The 22,828-nt window shown below is 32.9% G+C and overlaps 7 protein-coding genes across 7 annotated transcripts; 4 read left to right on the forward strand and 3 right to left on the reverse strand.

The window, feature by feature from the left end:
- Window positions 1-203: 203 nt before the first annotated feature.
- On the reverse strand, window positions 204-6,339 carry NAEGRDRAFT_77771 (uncharacterized protein; the record flags this gene model as incomplete). Its single annotated transcript, XM_002683453.1, has 4 exons — window positions 204-664; window positions 705-2,101; window positions 4,679-5,017; window positions 5,061-6,339. 4 exons carry the CDS (start codon window positions 6,337-6,339, stop codon window positions 230-232), a joined length of 3,450 nt encoding a protein of 1,149 aa, XP_002683499.1. The 3' UTR covers window positions 204-229.
- A 279-nt stretch (window positions 6,340-6,618) lies between these two features.
- Window positions 6,619-11,670, forward strand: NAEGRDRAFT_45121 (uncharacterized protein; the record flags this gene model as incomplete). The annotated part of the gene is made up of 1 exon (XM_002683128.1): window positions 6,619-11,670. The coding sequence occupies one exon, from the start codon at window positions 6,619-6,621 to the stop codon at window positions 11,668-11,670; it is 5,052 nt and encodes a 1,683-aa protein (XP_002683174.1).
- A 558-nt stretch (window positions 11,671-12,228) lies between these two features.
- Window positions 12,229-13,236, reverse strand: NAEGRDRAFT_45122 (uncharacterized protein; the record flags this gene model as incomplete). The annotated part of the gene is made up of 1 exon (XM_002683454.1): window positions 12,229-13,236. One exon carries the CDS (start codon window positions 13,234-13,236, stop codon window positions 12,229-12,231), a length of 1,008 nt encoding a protein of 335 aa, XP_002683500.1.
- Window positions 13,237-14,896: 1,660 nt separating this feature from the next.
- On the forward strand, window positions 14,897-15,379 carry NAEGRDRAFT_4001 (uncharacterized protein; the record flags this gene model as incomplete). The annotated part of the gene is made up of 1 exon (XM_002683129.1): window positions 14,897-15,379. A coding segment is annotated over one exon (483 nt), but the record flags the coding sequence as incomplete, so codon positions are not given.
- Window positions 15,380-16,279: 900 nt separating this feature from the next.
- NAEGRDRAFT_77772 (uncharacterized protein) lies at window positions 16,280-17,831 on the forward strand (the record flags this gene model as incomplete). Its single annotated transcript, XM_002683130.1, has 2 exons — window positions 16,280-16,373; window positions 16,528-17,831. 2 exons carry the CDS (start codon window positions 16,280-16,282, stop codon window positions 17,799-17,801), a joined length of 1,368 nt encoding a protein of 455 aa, XP_002683176.1. The 3' UTR covers window positions 17,802-17,831.
- A 235-nt stretch (window positions 17,832-18,066) lies between these two features.
- NAEGRDRAFT_61394 (uncharacterized protein) lies at window positions 18,067-19,278 on the reverse strand (the record flags this gene model as incomplete). The annotated part of the gene is made up of 4 exons (XM_002683455.1): window positions 18,067-18,327; window positions 18,370-18,538; window positions 18,583-19,135; window positions 19,182-19,278. 4 exons carry the CDS (start codon window positions 19,276-19,278, stop codon window positions 18,067-18,069), a joined length of 1,080 nt encoding a protein of 359 aa, XP_002683501.1.
- Window positions 19,279-19,402: 124 nt separating this feature from the next.
- Window positions 19,403-20,714, forward strand: NAEGRDRAFT_77773 (uncharacterized protein). Its single transcript, XM_002683131.1, has one exon. The coding sequence runs from the start codon at window positions 19,530-19,532 to the stop codon at window positions 20,697-20,699; it is 1,170 nt and encodes a 389-aa protein (XP_002683177.1). The 5' UTR covers window positions 19,403-19,529; the 3' UTR covers window positions 20,700-20,714.
- The last annotated feature ends 2,114 nt before the right edge of the window (window positions 20,715-22,828 follow it).

A 22,828-nucleotide genomic window follows, 5' to 3' on the forward strand; every position in this document is an offset into this window, starting at 1 on the left:
TGATTAATCACGATAGAATTAACATTATATTTGGTAGTGAAAGATGTTGTCTTGGTGTTGAATGATACAATACCACGAGCAGAGCAACGTGAGGCAATTCTAGCAAGTGTGGACATTTTTTTCAAAAAGTTGGGTTGTGAAAGCTCCGCTATTGTTATTTATCGGACTACTTCAATCAATTTGATTAAATATTTTGTGAATTTCCTCATTTCCTTTCTGCAAGGTTGGTTTATTGATTACTGATTTGTTTACGTTTGAGAGTGACAATTTGTTCCCTTACATTATTATCTTTATCTCGGTGCTTTTCAAATTCGATATCTTGATTAAGTTTCTCCTTTTCTTTTGGTGACAGATTGGTATTGTCGAGTCTGGATTGTAAATCTTGATTTACAAGTTGAGAGGTTGATTCAATATAACCAAAAATAAGATCCAATTTGGAACTGGTTGGAAGCTCATAACCTAAATACACATCACGTGATTCTTCAAATTTTCTCTTGGCTTTTTCATTCATATTCATTTTCAAGTAGGTTTTACCCAATTCCAAGCATAAATCACCAACATCTGGATGGTATTGAGTTGGAAAAGATGCATCATAGGCTTTATAAGAAGCGACATAGTGTTTTTCAGCTTCTTCATAATTTTCTTGATTGAAAAAGAATTTACCCTTTAAAGATTCAATAATCACAATTAGTAACATTACTTACAATATTCATCAATGCAGTTGCAACAACGTGATTATTTCCTTCCTTAATTGACTTGGCAATAATGTAAGCCTTTTGGTAATAAGCAAGGGCTTCTTCTGGTAAGTTCTTTTGTTCTGAGATTTTACCCAAACTATTCAAAATGAAGGCAATATCGAATGTAGTATTTGAATCTTGAGATCCAGCAGATTTCATCTTATTGTGGATATCTAATGAACGTTTAAGCATATCCTCCGCATTGGAGAAATCCTTCTTATTCAAATATAGTGTTCCTAGTGTGAGATAACATTTACCAGTTTCCAACAGTTTACGAATTTGTTCACCATGAGGTAGATCCATTTCAGAGTCGGTCATGGAAAAGACTTCGAGTGCCCTCTTTGTAAATTCTTCAGAGTGGTCAAAGTCCCCCTTTGATGCATACAAGACCCCCAAAGAGTATAACAAGCTACCAATCTTTGGATGTTTGCTGCCCAAAACTTTTTCAATAAAAGTGATGGCATTTTGATATAACACTTCAGCTTTTTCAGACATTTCCAGATATAGCGCACAATTTGCCATATTCAAATAAACATTTCCAATAATTTCAAATGCTTCTTGAGAAATGACATTGTCTGATACCTTGTCAAAATGGTGTTGATATTGGACAGCTCTACTGAAAGTAACGTAGGCATCTTCATATTCTTTCAAACGATATTGAACAGTTCCCAAATTATCTAATGATTTTAACAAATCAATTGGCACAAATTCTAATTCTCTAATATTTGATTTTGGCATAGTTGATTTGTATTTGAGATATTCAGCAGACTCTTTGATTGGAGCATCTTTGATTTCCATAAATGGCTTTGAAATATTTTTTGCTTTTTCATAATCATTTCTTATTTCTCGTTCTTCTTTTTGGTAGATTGGATTTAATGTTTGTTCGAATAACTTGACAGACTTTTGGAATGTTTTTTTGGCATCTGTTAAATTACCTTGTTTCATTGCAATCTCCCCCAAATAATTCCATTCTGATGACAGGTCAAATGTTAACTCTTTTGATTTTTTTTCCAAAAATGATGTAGTCTTGATTCTGATACATTCAGATTGATATTGATAAGCTGGTTTTAACTTGTCAACAGCTACATTTATGACACTCAATTTATGGTATGCATTACCAAGTGCAAGAGTAGATTTACCATATAATTTACTACTTAATTCAATATATTTAAGTGTCATATTTTCTGCTTTTTCATATCTATAAATTTTGCAATATAGATCGCTAACTTCTTCATAAATTTCGCAAAGTTTCTTTTCTTCCATATTACTTTCGTTATATTGTAATAACTCTTCGATTTCATAAATACGTTCTTCAATTTGTTTAACATTTTTTGGAGCATACTTTTCTGCTTCTAAAACAATTGCTGTGATAGGATCGATATTTAATTTTGACAATTTTGTGGAAAAAAATTTGCAATTATTATTACTATTACTTTTGAGCGAGAATTGATAGATAGAAGCAAGATTAAACTTTACGGAAGACTTGGTTTGTTGTACCAAGGTTCTGCGCAAGAGTGGTGATGTGGTGATGTTTTTGAGCAGATGACTCATTTTTTCTTTTGATTCAAAATTAAAATATTTTTAAATTTATTATTGATTGGAGTGTGAAAGGACAACTTGTTCAAAGAAAGACTTAACTCCCGCAATATTTTCCTCCAAACTCTTAACTTTAGCATTACATTCATCTTGAATTTCCTTCTCTCTGATTTTCATCTTTTCCTTTTCTTTTTCAAGTTGAATTACTTTTTGCTTCTCTTTGTTCAATGTTATACGAAGATTTTGACTTTCTGCTTGACTCTTCTCCAAATCATTTCCCAAATCCTCATATGATTTAATCTTTAGTTGTGCAATGTGGAGGGAATTTTGCAGAGATTTAATTTGTTCCTCATAATTTGAATTGTCATTTTGCTTTGTCAATTTGTTTTGAGATATTAGGAGGTCGTTATGTGTCTTCAATTTGATAAGTTCATTTGAAAATTTAACGAATTCAGATTCAAATCTCTTCATCTCTGATTCATATTTTGAAACTAGGAAGGTGTTTTGTTTTTCTAATTGGAGAACGTCCAGACTTTTTTCTTCTACTTGTCTGGTCAAATCTACTATTAAATCATTGTACTTTTTGTTTTGTTCGTTTTGCTCATCCTGGGTCTTTTTGACTGATTCATTACTTGAGTGCACGTATTGTAAGTTGGATTGGAGTTGGTCATGCAACGCCTTTATGGTTTCTTCATTGGACTCTATTCTCTGGAGCAAGGATAGTTTCATTGATTCCTTGTCGTTTTGAACTGAAACAAGTTGATATCTGGCTTGTGCTAAATTACTTTCTAGAGAGATCTTTTCCTCCCTTATCTTTTGTATTTGATTTGCACAACCAGTCAATTCACAAACTAGACCTTCTATTTCTTTTTCCATATCAGTAATCTTTGATTCAAGTCTCTCGTTGTGAAGTCTCAGCTCTTCTTTAAACGAGGAGTCAATCACTGGTAATTTTGTGCCTTTTCTTCTTAATTCCAACTCAGTTTCCAAAGTTGAAATGATTGAGTCTTTTTCTTGTAGTTTGATTTGATATACTCGTTTGTCATTTTCTATTTTCTCTTCCTGCTTTTGAGTGATTGATTCTATTAAAACAATATGAGATTTGATGTCTTGCAATTTGTTGGTCCACATTTCTTCAACTCTTTTAGCTTCTGATTTCAAATAATCTCTTTCCTTTTGCAGTATTAAGAGTTGATTATTTAGAGATATGTTTTCTTCTGTTTGTTTTTTTAATTGTTGAGACAGGGATTCGTGTGAATTAGACGAAGAACCTATTCTTTTTTTGGTGTCTTCTAAATCTTTGTTCAGGTGCTGAACTACCTTTGTGTAGTTTTTAATATCATCCTCGAATTTTTGTCGTTCTCTGTTCTTTTCTTCGACAAGTTTTGCATTCGAACATTTTTGATCTTCAAGTTGAGAGAGTATGTTATGGTTTCTCTCTGCAAGATCTCTCATTTCTGCTCTTAAGGAAGACTCGATTTTTTCCATGTAAGCTAGATGGGATTTCTCTTTGCTAAGTTCTCTTGAGGCCCTCAATAATTCTGTTTTGGCACTTTCTGATTCTTCGCCGAGGTGAATTAATTGTTTTTCACTTGTAATTTTCACCCTGTGTAGATCCTCTCTTAATTGTTTTTCTGCTTGCTGCCTTTCTTCTATTTCAATATCCTTTTTTCTAACAATTTCTTTCAATGACTCTATCTTCTGCATAAACAATAAATTTTTTTCGTTCAGTTGCTCAATCTCTTTTTGCATTACTTGCTTCAATGATTCAGAGTCTACTGAAATCAACTCCATTTCACTACAAATTTCATTAAAATACTTTTGAATTTCTTCAAAGTTTGAACTTATGGACTTGAAATCATCGTTAATTTTAAGGGAAGAAACAATCTTTTCTTTTAGAACTTGTTTTACAAGTTTTTCTTGTTTCTCAAATTTTTCATTTGAGTTTTTAAGATTGGATATTTTCTTGGTATACGATTGGTATCTATCATCATATTTGGATTTCAATTCCAATATTTCGTTCTCATATCTTTGTTTCAAGGAGGTAATGTCAGATTCGTAGTTGCTCTTCTCCAAAGAATTAGTCTTCTCCCGAGTATCAAGTAAACTCTGCAAGTTTTCATTAGCTACCTTTACAATTTTATATTCCTCCTCCAGAATTGAATGTTTTTTTGAAATATTTTCTTTTCCCTCTTCAAGATCTGTTAAGCTCTTTTCATGTTCGCGAATGGTATGTTGTAAATTTTTAAAAAGTTCCTCATAAACTGTCTGGAGAGACTCTTTTTGAGAAGTAAGATTAATAATATCTTCTTTAAGGTGGGTGCTTGTTAATTGTTCCTTCTTTATATCACTTTCCAAAGCAATATTCACCATTTCATTTCGAATTATCTTCCCCTCTAATTCACTAATTATTTTCGTTGATTCTTTTAATTGTTCCTGAAGAGATTGTAGCTCTAATTTTTCAAATTCAAATTCTTGATTGAGTTGGAGATTTTTCAATTTCAAATCTTCTATTGTTTTGTACAAGGTTTCAAGTTGAATTTGATAGGCTCTGGACATTTTTTCCATTCTTTCTTTTATGAAACTGGTTTCTTCTATTTTAATATCTTTAGAATCATTTTCTAATTGTTTCTTCAAGGCTTCATTTTCAATAGTTTGATCTTCCAACAATTTCTTAAGAGTATATTCATTTTCTCTTGATTCTTTACTCATCTTTTGAATGTAGTTCAAATGTTCCTCATTTGCTTTTCAATGTTAGGCAAGGGCTCAAACAACTATTAAACTTACTCTTATCCATTTTTTCTTTCCACATCCTGCCAAAATCAATATTTTGAGTTTCAGACGAATATTTTTGAGATTTCAATATTTCTTCATACTCTCTAACTCTCATTAAAAGTATTGCATTTTCTTGTTCTAATTTTTTTTTATCTTTCTCTAACTCTGACTGCTTGTTGTGGTGTTGTAAAAGTAGATTGGCCTCGTTTTTTCTAAAGTTATCCTCTGTTTTTTTGTTAGATTCCATAACGACCATATTCATTTTTTCAATTGTTTCTTGAAGAGATTTAATCTCTGTCTTCATTCTTTCAACTTGGATCTGATTTTTAGACTCATCCTGTAAAGCAGGAACAAGTAATTGTTGGATTCTTATGTTTTCTGATTTTTCTTTTTCTAGATCTTCTTTTAACTTGTTAATTGTGGACTCGTATTTGTCTTTTTCCTCTTTCCCAGTTTGGTCCTCCTTTTCGTCACTTGAGCTTTTACTTTCAGAAAAAAGAAGAGCCTTGCGGAGTTCTTCATTTCTACTTAGCACTACCGATAGCTGGTGAAGGAGGTCTTCATTCTGCATAACTAAACTTTTCATTCTTTTTTGTGCTAAATCCTTTTCAGACAAATCCTCACCATACTGAATATGTTCAGAGGCATTTGATGAGCTGTCATCAAAATCAGTTTGACAAAATGCAGTTAAATAGGTTGGCGAGTTTGAAATCAGCCTGGAGGGTGATCCTTCAGAGAAGGAGAGTAGGGATGGGCTTTCAAATGAATTGTTTTCCTCTTCATTTCGATTTTCCTTCTTTGTTTGCCTTGTTTGATTTGAAATTGCCAGTGTTTTTAAAGGTAGTGAAAGAGGTGAAATAAGAGCCGTGTTTCCTAAGTCAGATTTTTGAGGCTCCAAATCTTGACCTGAGAGATGGGCTTTGATTGGTGTTGTATTGTCGAAATCCAAAACCCTGAAAGTATTACTTCTCTCGCTTACTGAACTGCCGATATATGGTGAATCATTATTCTTAACAGAGCTGTTTGGTGTTGTCATATTAGTATAACTTGTTGAGGGTGACCCTATTTCAGAAGAATTAGTGGAAAATGGATTTTGAAAATTTTGTGATGGAGATTCTGTAGCAAGCTCTTCAGTAGTTGGATTATTGGGGGTTGTTTCGGGATCATTTGACTTTTGTGTTCTCTCAATACCTCGAGACTGTACAATCCTGTTCCAATCATCGATTATACTATCGAAATAGTTGTTTGTTTGATTATTAGCACCGTTTGTTTTATCTTTCTTAATTATCATTGTATCCTCCATAGTTGTTATTGTTCTATTCAAAACATTGGTGTATTGGCTGAGAAGTGTGTTATAGAAGGATGATGACGATCCCGATTCTTGATAATGTCTCGTGGTTGTATTGTTTAATGTATTCTCCTCTCTTGTTTTTAGGATGTCTCCCTCATTTGCCGTTGGCCCTATTGCCGAGCTAGTTGGAATCATTTTTATTTAAATTGAATAACGAGAACGCATTGGCGGCACTGATAAAGTGTACTGAAAGTTTTCTTAATTAAAAAAAAATTAAAAATGACCCAAACAAAAAGAAGAATATTTCGAAAAGATAGGTCTGCTTCTCCTTCCACAACTTCATCAGGCGCGGAAACGAATCCAACACTTCAGCAACCAGAATTAACAACAACAGAAGCCAAAACGCCAATCAGAATGAAGCATGTTACCACTGATCAAGCTGATTTGTTTGACTTTTCAAAATGGGATTCCGAAATATCACCAATGTATGTTGTTAACAAAATATTCAATAGTCATCACAATTATTCCAGACAAACATATTTATTATCTGTCCTTTCAAAGCAATTAGAAATTACAATCAAACATAACATTCTTTCTCATTTCTTTTTTAATTTGCTTAACCAACAAAACAAGATATCAACACAAAAGTTCTTAGAATTAATCCAATCCATATCTTCACAACATCCCGATCAAAAGAATACTTTATTAATATCTCTTGCACTTTCCATAGAGTTACAATCAAATAGATTGCCAGAAGAACACAATGATTACGTATATCTGGTAAATATCACAAAGTCTCTTTTAGAAAACTCTGTTTTTCAAATTGGTTTACTTAAACAATTGATGAATTTTGATTTTTTAGGAGCTTGTGGAATCTCGACTAGGAATATGTTTTTAAAAAGCAAAACTCGAGAATTATATACGCAGGACCGTTTTAATCTTTTACACGAAGAAAATGAAGGATTCTCAAAACTAATTTCAATCATCATAGATCCAAATAATTTGTCAATTCAAAAGTTGGAACAAATAACCAATGAAATTATTCAAATCATAGGATTTTTCAACCTTGAACCAAATAGGGTACTTGATATTCTATTGGATGCTTACGAAAATAATTTAGACAGTGATGTTTTACTGAATCTTGTTAGGTCCCTTTTTAATAATCAACATTTGAAGCATGTTATTGGATTTAAACTTTCAAGCTATCATAACAAGGTTACTCCAACAAGTTTGATTGTAATGATTGTTAAATTGATGCAAAAAGAACTTTTTATTTTTCAAGATATTATGTATTATTTAGGTCCACATTCTGTTGATGATTTGGAGCATTTTCATCATGAATACGAAACAGAATTGAAAAGAAGTAGAGAATACACAATTACAGTTGATGGAGCAGTTGAAAAAATCGAACCCAGATTTGAAAAATCGTATCCAGAGTTTCAAAAGGATCAAAAATTTGGATTATTAATCCAACTTTTGAACTTTGATATGATAGCTGAAGCTATCAGCATGTTAGACATCCTATCAAAATATGACCCTCATTGGAATTATGATATTTCCATTGCTTGCTGTAAATCTATTGAAAAAATTTCTACTCCTCTATATGAAAAATATACTGTATTGAACAACTATATTTCAATAACCAATGATGACAAATCAACTATTGAAAATTACCTCTTTCCTCTTATTTGCCATACCAAATATGAACTGTATAGAGAAATCAAATCCCTTACAAAGCTCATACGTCTACTTAAATTATATATGAAACAACCAAACGACCATCATCAAAAACTAGTGCAAGTTTTAGCATCAATTCTCTCATCACTATGCTTTGTAGGAATGAACACTTCTATAGTTTCAGAATTTTGGAGTATTTTGGCTCTATTACCCTATCAAACCAGATATGAAATTTATGGCTTTACAAGGCAACACGGTTATGAGAAACAACCCAAAATGCTCGCTCAACAAAATTGGGTGTCGAGAGGTATTAGACATATATTTAATAGAATTTCCTTTGCAAATGTGAGAACAAAAGCAAGAGAGATACTTCCATATACTGTATCAAATCCAATTATCGTATGTGAAGAGTATATTAGAAAATGTGAAACCTACGATAATCAAATACCCCTTTGTGTAGATGTATCTCAATTCTCTCCAGAAATTTCCCATGACATTATGCAATACTGTTTACTTAATAGATTACTTTCCAATCAAAGCAGTAACATTAAGGAAGATGGTATTTCTATAGCAACTTGGCTCTCTAATTTAGCTAGTTTATATGGGCTGTTTTTCAAAACATACCCATTTGTGGATATGAAACCTGTTCTTAACTATTTAACCCAAAGATTGAAGGAGGGACTTTGGGAACATTTGGTAATTTTGACTGAAATTATCAAAAATACCTCAACCTTGGAATATTCTGAAGAGATTAATCAACATCAACTAGAGGCACAAGCAGGAGGAAAAGTTTTACACAGTCTAGCAGGAACTTTTTCTCCAAACTCTAAAAATACAGGCGTAGAATCAATGAAAAAACTTAAAGATACAATACTGTCAAGTGGAAGTGGTGTATCACTGGTTTTGTTGCTTGCAAAGCTCAGTAATTATGGAATTCATATCCATGAAGATTATCAAGAATGGAAGCATGTTGCAGATTCAAAGGATATGTGCCATGTAGCCTACCTTTTATTATTGAAATTCCTCATTTCAGAAATCAAGTTTGTCTTTGAAGAAGAGGCTTTGGGTAATGAACTTAACTCTTCCCTACTTATTCCAAGTGTGGATACCTTGAAAGCATATGATTTGTCAACACCATTTATTTTTTCAATTGTAAGACTTACACGCTCTTCCATCCCACCAAATATATTACAAAGCCTATTACCATTAGACATAAGCAATAATGTCACTTCTCAATTTTATAACTTTTTCTGGATGAAAGACCTTTCAGATATTTATGTACCAACTTCCCTTTACAACAGTACCATGAATGAATATGGCAATCATAGATCCTCCTTAGTAAGAGAAAAGGACGAGCAAAATCAAAAATATGAAGCATCTATGAAAGAATTCAAGGAAATTTGTCACAAATTCTTTATGGCTGAATCTGAATTTGTGGACATGACTACTATTCTCCAACATTGCTTTCTTCCTAGAGCTTTGTTTTCTGCAGCTGACTCTTTATACTGTGCAAAACTTGTCCATCTATTACATACTAGTGAAACTCCAAAGTTTTCGTTCAATCTCTTTTTACAATATTTATTGGAATATGTGCCTGGCTTACTGTTGACCTGTACAGAAAATGAAGCTAAAAGATTGAGTAGACTTGTTCAATTTTTACTCCCAACAGCAAATAGATGGTATGAAAGCCAAAATGAATTCAATCGGGAATGTAAAAACAAGCCTGGTTCGTTTGTATCTGTAAAGAAATATCCTCAACTATCTAGCTCAACAGACGATATATACACCAAACTAGATTTTGAAAATTATCAAAAATTCCACTTTTTAATAATGGAAAATATGCTCAACAATTGCATTTTGCTACTCAAGAGTAATGATCATATCAAAATTCGAATTGCCATGTTATTTCTATCTCCTCTTGTCAAGACAAACACTTTCCCGTTCTATTCCCGTCACTGTGATGCTCTTTTAGAGATATCAGATTCATTGAAAGAGCACCACGTTGAAAATATCAAGGTTTTATCTAACACATATTTCCCATTGATAACCTCCATCAGAAAGAAGAGTGAAAATCCAAGCTTTATCAAACCCCTATTGAAATTCTCTGTTAAGCCAACTAATATCAATATTCCCTCCAGAGATAATGAAATTCCAGCAAACTCAATAACTCCAAATACTGCTATTTCAGAAAGTGAACTTACCTCTCTCACTCCCCAAAAACAAGAAGACACTCTCGGTGACTTTTCTGATTCTGGTAGTACCTCACTTTCTCCACCAACAACCCTTTCCACAAATATTGAAGCAACAATTGTTGTTCGAGGAGAAGATTCGACTATCCCTCCTATTGAGAATACTCCTCTTGAAACACCTACAGTGGAAGATGTTAAAATGTCGGAGGCCTCAAATGAAGCAATTCAACCTTATGATACAAGTTTACCTGAATCTAATGTAGAGGCTGCTTCACAAGATGCTCCTGTGGAGGATGTTCCTAAAGCAGAAACTGTGGTTACAATTTCTGTGGAAGAAACAAAGAATACCACACCAACCATTACAGAGGAAAAACCCCAAGAGGAAGCTGTTGATATTGAGAAATCTCTAACAGAAGAACCAAAATCTCCAGAATACGTCCCAATTGAACAACAATTAGAAAATGAGTACAAATCTCAAGTACAAGAATCTGATAACATTTTAGATAGTTCCAATTCTGAAAATACCCAATCTGATCAAAATATGATGAACTCCAAATTGGTACAGCTCCTCAAACAGAAACAACAAACAAAATCAGAGGATAAATCTGAGGAAGTTAAGGACTATGTTAAAGACATTCAACAATTACTCATTCTTCCAATTAACAATCCACTCCAAGTAATCAAGCAATCACAAAGAACAACTGAAAACACAGCTCCATCCTCTGAAAGAAAACAAGGCAATGACTCGAAGGAGATTCGTTCTCTACAATCATCCAGAAGAATTGATGATAATCTAAAACGTGACACACACCCCTCTTCACAAGAAAGAAGACTATCATCAAATGCTTCTTCAACTAGTAGTAAGGAATCATCCCAAAAAAAAGAATCAGAAACCAAGACAAACAAATCTAATGAAGATAAGTCAGACATTAGATATGAAAGTTCAAGAAGTAGGAACGATTCAAGAGAGACTCAAAAAAATGAAAATAGCTCACAAAAGAATGACAATTCTCGTTTGAATAGAAGTGAAGGCAGAAACCTTGACAATAGAAACGACAGAAGTGATAATAGTAGAAACGATAGAAGTGATAATAGAAACTTTGACAACCGTGATGCTTCCAGATACAGCGACAGATATAACGATAGAAGAAGTTCTTCACAAAGCAGTTCCAATAGGGATAATCGAAATAATGATTTTAGAAGAAATGATTCTTCTTCAAACAGATCTGATAAGGGAACATCCGGCAATGATAGACGAGATACAAGAGGAGCTGGTGACTCGTACCAATCTGATAAGAGAAATAGTTTGGGTGGAAATAGTACATCCTCTGATAATAACAGAAGAGGATCCTCTTCTGGCGAATTGAAAAGACAATACAGTAATGAATCATCCTCAAGTAGCTCCAGCAACAATAGACAATCAGAACACGAATCAGAAACAAAGAAAAAACGATTCCACAGATAAAATTCCCAATAAGTTTGAGTTTTTACTATTTAAAAATGTTTTTGTGGCATGGTCATCTTGCTTTCATCGGATTCACCATTGAAAGTGGTATTAACAACAGGATAGTTTGTTCCGTTGGCAATTTGTCTCCTCATCTTGACACGATTATTAGCAAGAACCTATTAAATAACTTACCTGATCTTGCTTGAATTTAGTGTAGAAAAAGTATGGAAGAACACCAACAAAAACGAAAGCGTATAATGTATTCTTTGGTGTAAACTTGAAATTTCTATGAATGTGATCACGATAATTGGCGAAGGCTTCAATCTTTGGATCCAATTTAACTCCAGTTTCTCTTGGTCTGTTCCACATCTGTTGTTTATATTATTATAATTCCATCATTAATGTTATCATCCAATACATAAATAATTTAGTGCAACAAATCCGAACCGGCATGAATAACACAAAAAATGAGGGAAAAACGCACCTAGTTTATGAATATTTTTTATATTTATTATTTAATATTTGAAATTAAATTGTTGAGATTAAATAACACTATTGGGTGAAAATCCTTTATCTTTAAGTACCAGGTTCCTTCTTTAAATCTGAATCCTTTTGATAGGCAGTTTCTCTGATGTGGTCGTTATCACTTGACATTACTCCGGCTTGCTTCATTATGAAAATTTCTGCAGCATTATCCTCCCCCAATGCCTGTTTGGATTGTTTTGCTTTAGCTCTATATCTCAAATCGATTTGAATTGATTCACTAAGAGGGAATATCCATGCTTCTATATGATTAATTTCAAAATCAGAGTCACTCGACAATTGGGGACTGTATGAATAAGTAAGTAAATCTCCAACAGTCCTCCCAAACCTCCAGTCCTCTTCAATACAAAGAGAAAAGCATCCCATTTTTCCTCCAAATGCAAGGCCATTGTATGGATTATACTTATTTCCATAATTAAAGTATACATAATTTTCATTTCTATTACTGGACCTGTAAATTTGCACATTCGTTTCCTGATTTTCATTTGTTTCAATTTTGAACAATAAACAGTTGTTATTTCCATAAAAATTAGGTTTCCTATCCAGAGAAACACTTGTAAAAGCTCCAAATATATTTCCTTCAATATCTTCAATTATGATTATCATTGGTCCGTGATGCATTACTATTTCACCAAAAGTTGCTATCGAAGCTCCATTTCTCCAATTTGCATAGAGTAATGTCCATTCATTATGTTGCTTTTGTTCTTGAGGAAGTGCAAGTCTTAATTGTTGAATAATTGATTTTCCCTTCTCTCCGATTAGTATTTTTGATTCTCCAACGAGATTGGGAGCATTATAGGAAGTTGTTGTATTGGAGGAGAGACTTGAAGTTGAAGAAGATGATGTTATTTGAAAATTATTCTGATCATTTGATGGGATATTCAATGTTGTCGCATCGGAAGTTGTACAACTGCTGTTAAAATTGGTATTTACTTGTTGATTTTCAGAAGGGGTAAGTGACTGATCTTGTTTCGTTGTGACTGGGGAGTGTTTGTTTTGTTCTCTTTGTGGCAGCGAACTGGTCGTATTATTGTTTCCCATTCTTTCAAGATTTTTATCTATTTTTTATTAAATTAAATGATTAAAGGAATTTTGCTATTAATTATTGATCCTTTTTACTTTTGTAATGATGATGAGGATTGTAGCAGTTCAAATAAAGATGCATCACCAGCGTATTTTAAAAGTATTGGATCGATAAAAACCAATTACCAATCAAATCATCACAACCAAACAAAATAATAATAAAAAAATGAGTTCAAACGGGACTGATTCATCATCAAATAATTCCCAAACTCCTTCCAAGAGTACCTCCCAGAAGGTACTTCCAACTGTACCTTCTCCTTCCTCAGCTGGAAGTAGATCAAGAACAACAATTAGACCTTTACCAAGTAGCAGCGGAATGGGATCAAAAGGTTCTAAAGGCAGTTTGCCGCTTCTTCCAACACAAGATAATTTAGGAGCAAATACTCATCATCTTGTTAGTGTTAACAAGACACCACTCGATTATGATCAATTTTCCCAAGTCATGACCACAAGCCCAAGGTTTGTTTTATTATTAACAATGTGATTTAACTTGTTCAGTTTACTCTCTGCTCTTTATACTCAGAGATTGCTTTCAACTTCAGAGTTGGACGAAATGGCCTTTGCACTCTATCAATTATCTTCATCTTTATCAACATCTTGCTTCATGAATAAGATTCTAATTGGAATTGAATTTGAAAGAAGTTCTTCCGATACCGGCAATGGAATGGTAATAATGAGAGGAAATACTGTTGCAACCAAAGTAATGGACAATGTTGTTAAAGCAGAAGCTGTAGATTATTTGAAAAATATTCTTATTGAACCAATGAAGAAGATCATTCTCGATGAAGTTTTAGATTTGGAAATTGATCCAACAAAAGTAATTACAAGAATTGAATCTGAAATTGATCTCTCTTCTAAAGATATTGATCAACAACAGCCTGAAGTTGCAGAAAAAGCTGTTATTCAAAACTTAGAAAATTTATTGACTTATTGCCGATACTTTTTGGATAGAATGTTATCACAAGAGGCTCTTGAATCTATGCCTTTCAATATGAGATATATTTGTAAAATTATTAACGAAATGTGTCGCGACAAGTACAGAATGGAAAATTCTGAAACTATAATTGCAAGTTTTGTTTTCTTGAGATTATTCAATCCAACTATTGTCTATCCTGAATCGAGAGATATTTTCCCACCTGAAGTCAAGATTCATTCAAAACAAAGAAGAAATTTGGTTTTAATTTCTAAAGTGATTCAACAAATTGCCAATGGGTTTGAATTTGGAGCCAAAGAATCATTTATGATTCCACTCAATCCTCTTATTAATGAATACATACAAAAGGCTAAAAAATTCTTGATCGAATGTTCAAACTTGGATAGTGACAAGATATTGGACGAATTGGAAAAGAGCGTGCCAGACAAAGTTAAAAACAAAATCATTTCTTCTGATGAAAAATTACTTCAACATGCTATGAACATTCAAATGTTAGTTAAAACTCATGAAAAGTCTCTCACAGAAAAAACAAATACTTCTAAAGATTTGATTGGAGTATTAAATAGACTTCCTAAAATTGAAGAAGCTATCAAATCTGAATCATCCATCCTCTCAAGAAATGATTCCATTAGTAGTAACACAACTACATCAACAACTAATGAGAAGAAATATCAAGATTCTGAAAAGTATTTGGAAATGCTGGAAAAAGCTAAACAAGAAGATGTTAGAGATTTAGAGGCTATGAATGTAATTTCATGCAGAACATGTGATACTGAGGGTAGACCTGTTATTATCTTTTCTGAAGAAAAAATCAAGAAGGAAGATTTGGAAAGAACATTGCTCTATATGATTTTAAAACTTGATAAGTTTGTGGAAAGAGATTATGTAATGATTTGGTGTGTCAGTAACTCTACCTCTCAATCTCGTCCTGGATTTTCATGGATGTTAAACGTTTACAAAACCATTACTAGAAAATATAAGAAGAATTTAAAGTCGCTTTATATTGTTCATCCAACTATGATGATCAAGGTTATCATGAAATGCTTTTCACCATTTGTTAGTGAAAAGTTTTGGAAGAAACTTCATCTTGCTGATACTGTACAAGATATATTCAAAGATATCCCAGAACATATACTACCACTTCCTCCAACAGTCATTGCTTATGATTTGATGCAAAATAATATCAAAAGCAATCAACCTTCCCTTTTCTCTACATCTTTGGAAGAGTTAATTAAATCAAGAAAGGATTGTGCAAACTCCTTGGTACCATCACCAATTAAGAAATGTATGGACTTCTTGAAAGAGCATCATGCCAACACTAAAGGAATTTTCAGAATTAGTGGTAATCAAGCCACTGTCAACCAGCTCAAGATTTTGATTAACCATGGCTCTAATGTTGATTTGCACCATGTTGATTGCCATGTTTTGGCCAGTCTTATCAAACTTTTCTTCCGTGAACTTCCTGATCCACTTTTTATGTTCTCTATTTATGATGAATTAATTTCAGCAGTTAAAGGTATGTTTCAAGAATTATTTTATTTACGAATTATCTAAGAAAATGGAAACTCTGTTCCAGATGTAATTGAGACGGTCAAAAAAATTGTTCCTAAAATGCCACAATGCCATTTTGAGCTTGCTAAAGAGCTTTTTGCATTGCTCAACTACGTACAATCACTTAGTGAAGAAAATATGATGAATGCTCATAATTTGGCAATTGTTTTGGGTCCAAATATCATTAGATCAAATAGTCCAAATCCATTATTAGCATTACAGGATAATGGTCCACTCACTTATATAACTGAAATAATGATTGGCCACCACGAACAAATTTTCCAATCTGGAAATGCTACAAACGCAACAATTCAACGTGGATCAAGAAGACCTCAAGCTCTTATGGAAGGTGATTTGGAAAAGCTCAAATCTCTTAATTTTGATGATAGTGATGAATAGTCAAAATTTTCAATGAACAAGTAGAAATTCATCAACAAATAAATTATTTTTAAAAACTTCATGCAATAATTTAAAAATAACCTCGTTGTATGTAGTTTTTAAAAATAATTAGAAAAAATGTCAGAAGAAGAAATTGCTAAAGAAATCAAACAAATGACCCTAAACGCTGGCGACAGCTGGGCTGATACTGTAGAAGCTCCTGTAACAACAAGTATGTGATCAAGTCATCAACAAGATTTTCTAAATTATTTTATTGTAATTTCGTTCCATGATGGTTTTATTCTTCTTTGTGATGATGATGGTTTTATTAAAACAAACAAACAATATCAACAACAACGGATATGGTGATTGAACAATAATAATAGCTTCACTTTTGGATGAAGAATTGGATAAACAACAACATGATCCAACAAATCCTCTCTACAGTCAACAAATTAAATTCGAGAATATGAAATTAAAGCCTGAACTTTTGAAAGGAATTTACTCTATGCACTTTAAAGAACCATCTAGTATTCAAGCAAAATCACTTCCTATTATTTTGGAAGAAGATGTTAACTTGATTGCCCAATCACAAAGTGGTACTGGTAAGACTGCTTGCTTTGGTCTTGCCATGCTTCAGGCTGTTGACGAAAGTGTTAACTCAACCCAAGCAATTTGTATTTGTCCTGCTCTTGAATTGGCCACCCAAATTTATTCTGTTGTCAAAGGATTGGGTCAACATACAGGAATTAAAATCTATGCCGCTCTCAAAGGACAAGAAATTCCAAGAAATTTGACTGATCATATTGTGATTGGTACACCTGGTACAGTTAATGAAATGATTAGACGTAGATCTATTAATACCAAGACTGTCAAAATTTTGGCTGTTGATGAAGCAGACCAAATGTTGGAAGAAGGAAATAGTCAATTACGTGATCAAACTATTTTAATCAAGAAGGGTTTGCCTGAAAAATGTAGAGTATTACTCTTCTCTGCTACATTTAAGGAAGAAGATGATGACAAGGAAGGTGCTGAAAAAGAAAAGAAAGTATTGGATTTTGCTGAAAAGGTTGTACCACAACCTCTGAAGACAATCTTGATACCTAAGGAAAAGCTTACATTGAAGCACATGAAACAATTTGTTGTTAAATGTGTAGATGAAACTCAAAAGATTCAAGTTATTAAGGATATCTACGAAACACTCAAAGTTGGACAAAGTATTATTTTTGTCAACAGTAAGAATTATGCTGAAAAGTTGGCCAATGTTCTCCAAGAAAACAAATTTACTGTCAGTGTCACTCATGGTGGTTTAGATCCAGAAGTCAGAAAGAAGGTCATGTCAGAATTTGTTGCTGGTACAGCCAAGGTTTTGATTACAACAAACGTTCTTGCTCGTGGTGTAGATATTGCCACAGTTACACACGTAATTAACTTTGATCTTCCAGTTGTCTATGATGAAAAAACACCTGGATCAGACCGTGAACCAGATTATGCCACTTATTTGCATCGTGTTGGTAGAACTGCTAGGTTTGGTAAGAAGGGTTATGCCATTAATATTTGTAGAGATAGAGAATACCGTATCATTGAAGCTTTCAGAAAGAATTTACAAGCTGAAATCAAAGATGTACCACCAGAAGATCTAGATGAACATATTAAATAAATCATTAAGTTAAACTATGTACATTTTCCTATTACGAATATCAAAATATTTTTAATGGGTAACAAAAATGAAAACCACAATAATACTCAAAAGCTTTGCCAAATATTTTAGTTTTGCCCTTGAAAAAACTGAATTTTCCTTATGTAATGATGTATCAACCAATTATTTATTATTTCTGACACTTCTAGTCCGAATAAACCTTGTGGATAGAAAATATTCTGATGCTCTGTTTGAAAGCTTTTGTTTGAAGAAATAAAAAAGAAAATTAAGCACGATTTAATAAGTAAATAGACCCTGTTCCACAACCAACAGCAATATGATGTTGATTTTTAGAAAAAGCCATACAGTAAACAGCTTTTTCTAATTCTCTTATTGCTCCAATAATTCTACCAGAAGATCTAGTCATTATTAATGCTTCATTTGTTCCGGATCCTCCTACAGCAAGAATGGATCCTGAGCTATCTCCAAACTGTGCACAGTAAGCGTTAAGTGTTGATGGACCTCCTGAATGAGGTATTGGAATATTCTTTTAATTGTTACTAAAAACAATTCCATCACTTTTACATACCTCAATTAAATTTCCAGATCCAAAGTCCCATAACTGAAGTTGGTCATCAGGTCTCCAAGAACCCGTCAATATGGAATTATTAGAATCAATATCAATGGCATCTCCACAAATGTGAGGTCCAAAAATTCTTCTTGCAGCATAATCCATTCTCTTATCCCAAATTTGAACTCTGAAATACTCAACATAAAGTTACTTATTAAATAAGATACATACGTATTATCCCATCCTCCAGTTAGAATTATATTGTCATCATTTGGGTGGAATTTAAGAGAAAATATTCTGTTGGTATGACCAGCACTTGTTACTCCATTTCCACCTCTCATTTTCATTACACAAACATTGGTTTCTTCATCATACAATCTAACTGTTGAATCTTTACCTGCTGTTGCAAAATAAGCTCCATCCTTTCTATAGTCCACTACATAAGCTTGGTTTTCCTCCTCTTGAATTTCATTTAAAAGCTTTCCTGATGTCACATGCCAATGTTGAACAACACCTTTTGATCCAGATACAAGTAATACATTTTGAGCTGAATTTGGGTTAAGGGATGGTCTAAATTTTAAAGATGTTACTGGGAGAGGTAATTGTTGCTTAGTGGCTGTATTCAATGAGTAAAGTAATTTCCCATCATTTACATTAAACACTCTAACAATACCATCACTACATCCTGCTGCCAAACTCTTTGAATCAGAGCTAAATCTAATACAAAACACTTCCGAATCAGCAGTAAATAATTTATTCTTTGAAACGGTGTATGAAGATCCTCCTTGAAACCACAAAACAATTATTAAATAATAAAAATATTTACAAACCTCCTGCTGTATTATCCAAACTATCGGCAACACCTATTGTCGTTGTTGATGATGAAGATGATGCATTATTAGGTGGTGAAAAGTATCGATGATTCATTTTTAAGGTTTTTTCTTTAAGGATAATCTGTTTTTTGTATTTTGAATAAACACTCAACAACAATAATACAATGAGAGAACAACCTTATTTTAGCATGTCAACAAGTTTAAAAAAAAATGTTACCCAAAGCGCTCATCATTTTATTGCTTGTTCAATTTACTACACTGTCAGGTGTCTTTATTTTTAAAAATTACTTTTCGGAATCCAAGTGTGATGTAACTTTTTTAATTCAAGCAAATCCAAGGGCTGATATGGAAAAGAATAGTTTCTTTTTATTAGAAAAAACCATGACAAGTATTGCTAATATGAAACATCGTTTATTTAATCCTTGTATTTCGATATTCAGTACAAAAGGATCAGCCTATGATGAAGATATCGATGAAATATTGGAAAAGTTTCCATCCTCTATTCGAATCAACGTTATTCACAGAGAGGGTCATGGAGACCATAATTTTAAAAATAGTGATATGGGAAAGTCTGAGAAACACATTGCCAATGAATTTTTCGATATGATCAAAACCTTTCACGACCGTGTTAAAATAACCGATGATATTCCAATTATTTTAATGGATGATAATTTTGTATTTTGTGAACACGCATTCATTCATCTCCTCTCAATTTTTAATAGGATTAACTCATTGGAGAGTGATGGATTGGATTGGGCAGGGTTTCGTTTCTCACATGGAATTGTTGGTACAATGGTTCAAAGGAGAGATCTTGCAGGTCTCATTCAATATATGCAAAGAGAAGCTGAAGGTACTGGTTCAATTGATGCCCTTTTGGATCGTTTCTTTCAAAAGATTAACCCATTTGGAAAAGTACAATTTCACAAGAGAATTTTCTATACCTATAGGTATCAATTATTGAAGTCTTCAGAATCTATGAATACTGCAAACCCTCAATGTTTTGAAAGTTTAACTCATACCTATCATGCTTTCCAAAATGAAAAATGTTCCAATTCTCTCTTCTTCCCATGTAATTCAACCATTTCCACTAGTCAGACAAATAGAATCAATAGCAATCAGTTAAATAATTTGAGAATGAAGGAAGAATTTGAGCATGATACTCTTTTAATGCCATCTATTCCACCTTCTGCTGATTATTCTCTTTCAGAATTGAGACGAGTAAGATCCACTCTAACAGAACCTAGTGAAAGCTGTCAATCAGCATGCAAGAAAATTGGAGCTGATTGTGATGCCAGATTTTTTACATTTATCAATAGGTGTGAAGAAATTAGACAATTCTACCCAGATTGTAAATGCACAACAGAATTCTCAACTATGAACGCTCCATTCTTCTTAAAGAGTGAAGGTAAGGAACTTTGTGTTCTAGGTACAAATCCTTCCAGATTTAAATGTGAAAGTCAGACTACAGCAGGTATTAGAGTTTGTCCTTGTTTTAGGCATACAACCACAAAATAAACCCATTTCTCATGCAATGTTGTGTGGTTAACGAATATTAAAAAAAATGAATGACTACAATAACAGTTCCTCTTCTTGTTATTCTCCAATTCATAATGATGCCCCATTTTCTGATGAATTATGTGGTAGTGAAAACAGCCTTCATTCCGAACTGGATAATAGGATTAAAATTAATGAAAATATGTTAGCATTGGTGAGGGAGTATTTTACAAATCATGATTCAAATGAAGATGATCAACTATCATCATCTTCATATTTTAGTAGGGAGAGTAAGGATGATTTTGGATATGGTGAGGATTCAACACAAGTTGTGGTAGTTGAGAGTGATGATAAATGTGTGACATTTCATATTTCAATATCACCTACAATGTATGGAATGAGTTTGGTAGTGGAACAATTATGTGGATCAATGAGCAATGCTATATCTTTTGAATGGAAATTAGACAAATCGTTTAGATTAGTTTTGGATGGAGAGGACATACTGTTGGTGGAACCATTGGAATTGAATATTAATCACAATTCATTTGAAATTGATAGAAATTGTTTGAATAGTATGGAAATAGGTTCAATTGGAATTGTAACCATTCAAGTGGGTAAATTTGAAATTTACATTGGCTTTGTAATGAATGAAACTCTTTACGATGTACAGTTATCAAAGGCTTGTCCAACAACACAGGAAGATGTCCAATCTTTTATATTTACCAATTCAGATGATTGTATAGATCCAAGCAATATGAAATTATCATATTGCAAATTTGACAAGGATATTTCACTTTTTGAGATTGTGATAGAGAAGGATGATTTTACGTTGTTTACACCCAGATCGGATACGCCTTCTCTTGTGATTCTCTATGATAACAATACTCACAAAATCCCTCTTTCAAGAGCAATCGATATAGGAAGGAAACTGGTATTATATTTCCGTTCTGAAGAGCTTGTATTAGAAAATGAAAAGTTGCTAGTACAATTCAACGATTCAAGGCTGTTGAAAAGTTTTGAAATAGATACAGTTTCAAATTTGTCAATTGAAGAACCTCACAATGAGGAATGTGCACATTTAATAGATGGTATGAGTTTTAAACATCTCTTCACTGATCTATCGGAAAGAGTTGAGCATAAATTCATAGAAATTGCTAAACAATACAAGTACAATGTAGACAGTTTAGGGTTCAATATATTGCAAATTCTCATTTCATTGGGAAGAAGAGAACATGTAAAAACACTAATTGAAAAAATGGGATTTGATCCAATAGATATGGACACAATTAAATGGGTAGAGTATTTCAAAAATCCAAATGGTATTTCAGAAGATTTCCTCCTTAAATGTTTTTCCAATTACATTTATTCAAAAGACAATGGGGATGAAATCTCTCTTTCATTACGAGTTAAATCCATCATGTCTAAACTGGCAATATCAACATTAAATGAGGAGGCAGCAATTAATATTCAGAATTATGTAATCCCTCACTGTTACCTTTCTCATCACTTTTACATTAGTAAGGAAGAAATGTTATCTTTTAACTCTAATGCAAAATGCCTTTTATTAATTATAGTAGTTAAGGATCATAGTGGCTATTTTAAACTGGGACTATTATTTGGAAAGTGGACTATTATTTGGAGTGATAACTCATTGGTTCTAACTTTACCTCAACAAGGAAATGAAAAACTGCTCTACACAATTGAAGAGATAGTTTCTGAGAAGAGATTAGAGAAAATCACACGAGCTCTTTGTGAAACTATCTGTAGTTGGAATGGAAGAAAGGTGTACGATTTGAAAAGTTGTAATAGTGGTCATTTCATTCTCTCATTTCTGAAAAAGTCTCTACTCTGGGACACCATTTCGCTTTTACCAAAGAGATATATCATTTCATTTACAAACAACAAAACCGATACATTGAAGGAGTATGAAAATAGACCCATCCCACAAATAGGCCAATTCTCAATAGGAAGGTCTAACCTTTTCTCAAGAAGCGATTGTCAATACATAGATTCGGAAAGATTGAAGGATATTATAGAAAACGTACAAGAATCGCAATTAATTGAGTGTGATGAGTGTGAATTTCTTTCAGAATTGGATTTCATTAGGGATGACATGTTTTTGATTGGTGAAGGAGGTTTTGGTAAGGTGT

This window comes from Naegleria gruberi (assembly GCF_000004985.1).
Source record: "Naegleria gruberi genomic scaffold NAEGRscaffold_1, whole genome shotgun sequence".
Classification (NCBI taxonomy): Eukaryota; Heterolobosea; class Eutetramitea; order Acrasida; family Naegleriidae; genus Naegleria; species Naegleria gruberi.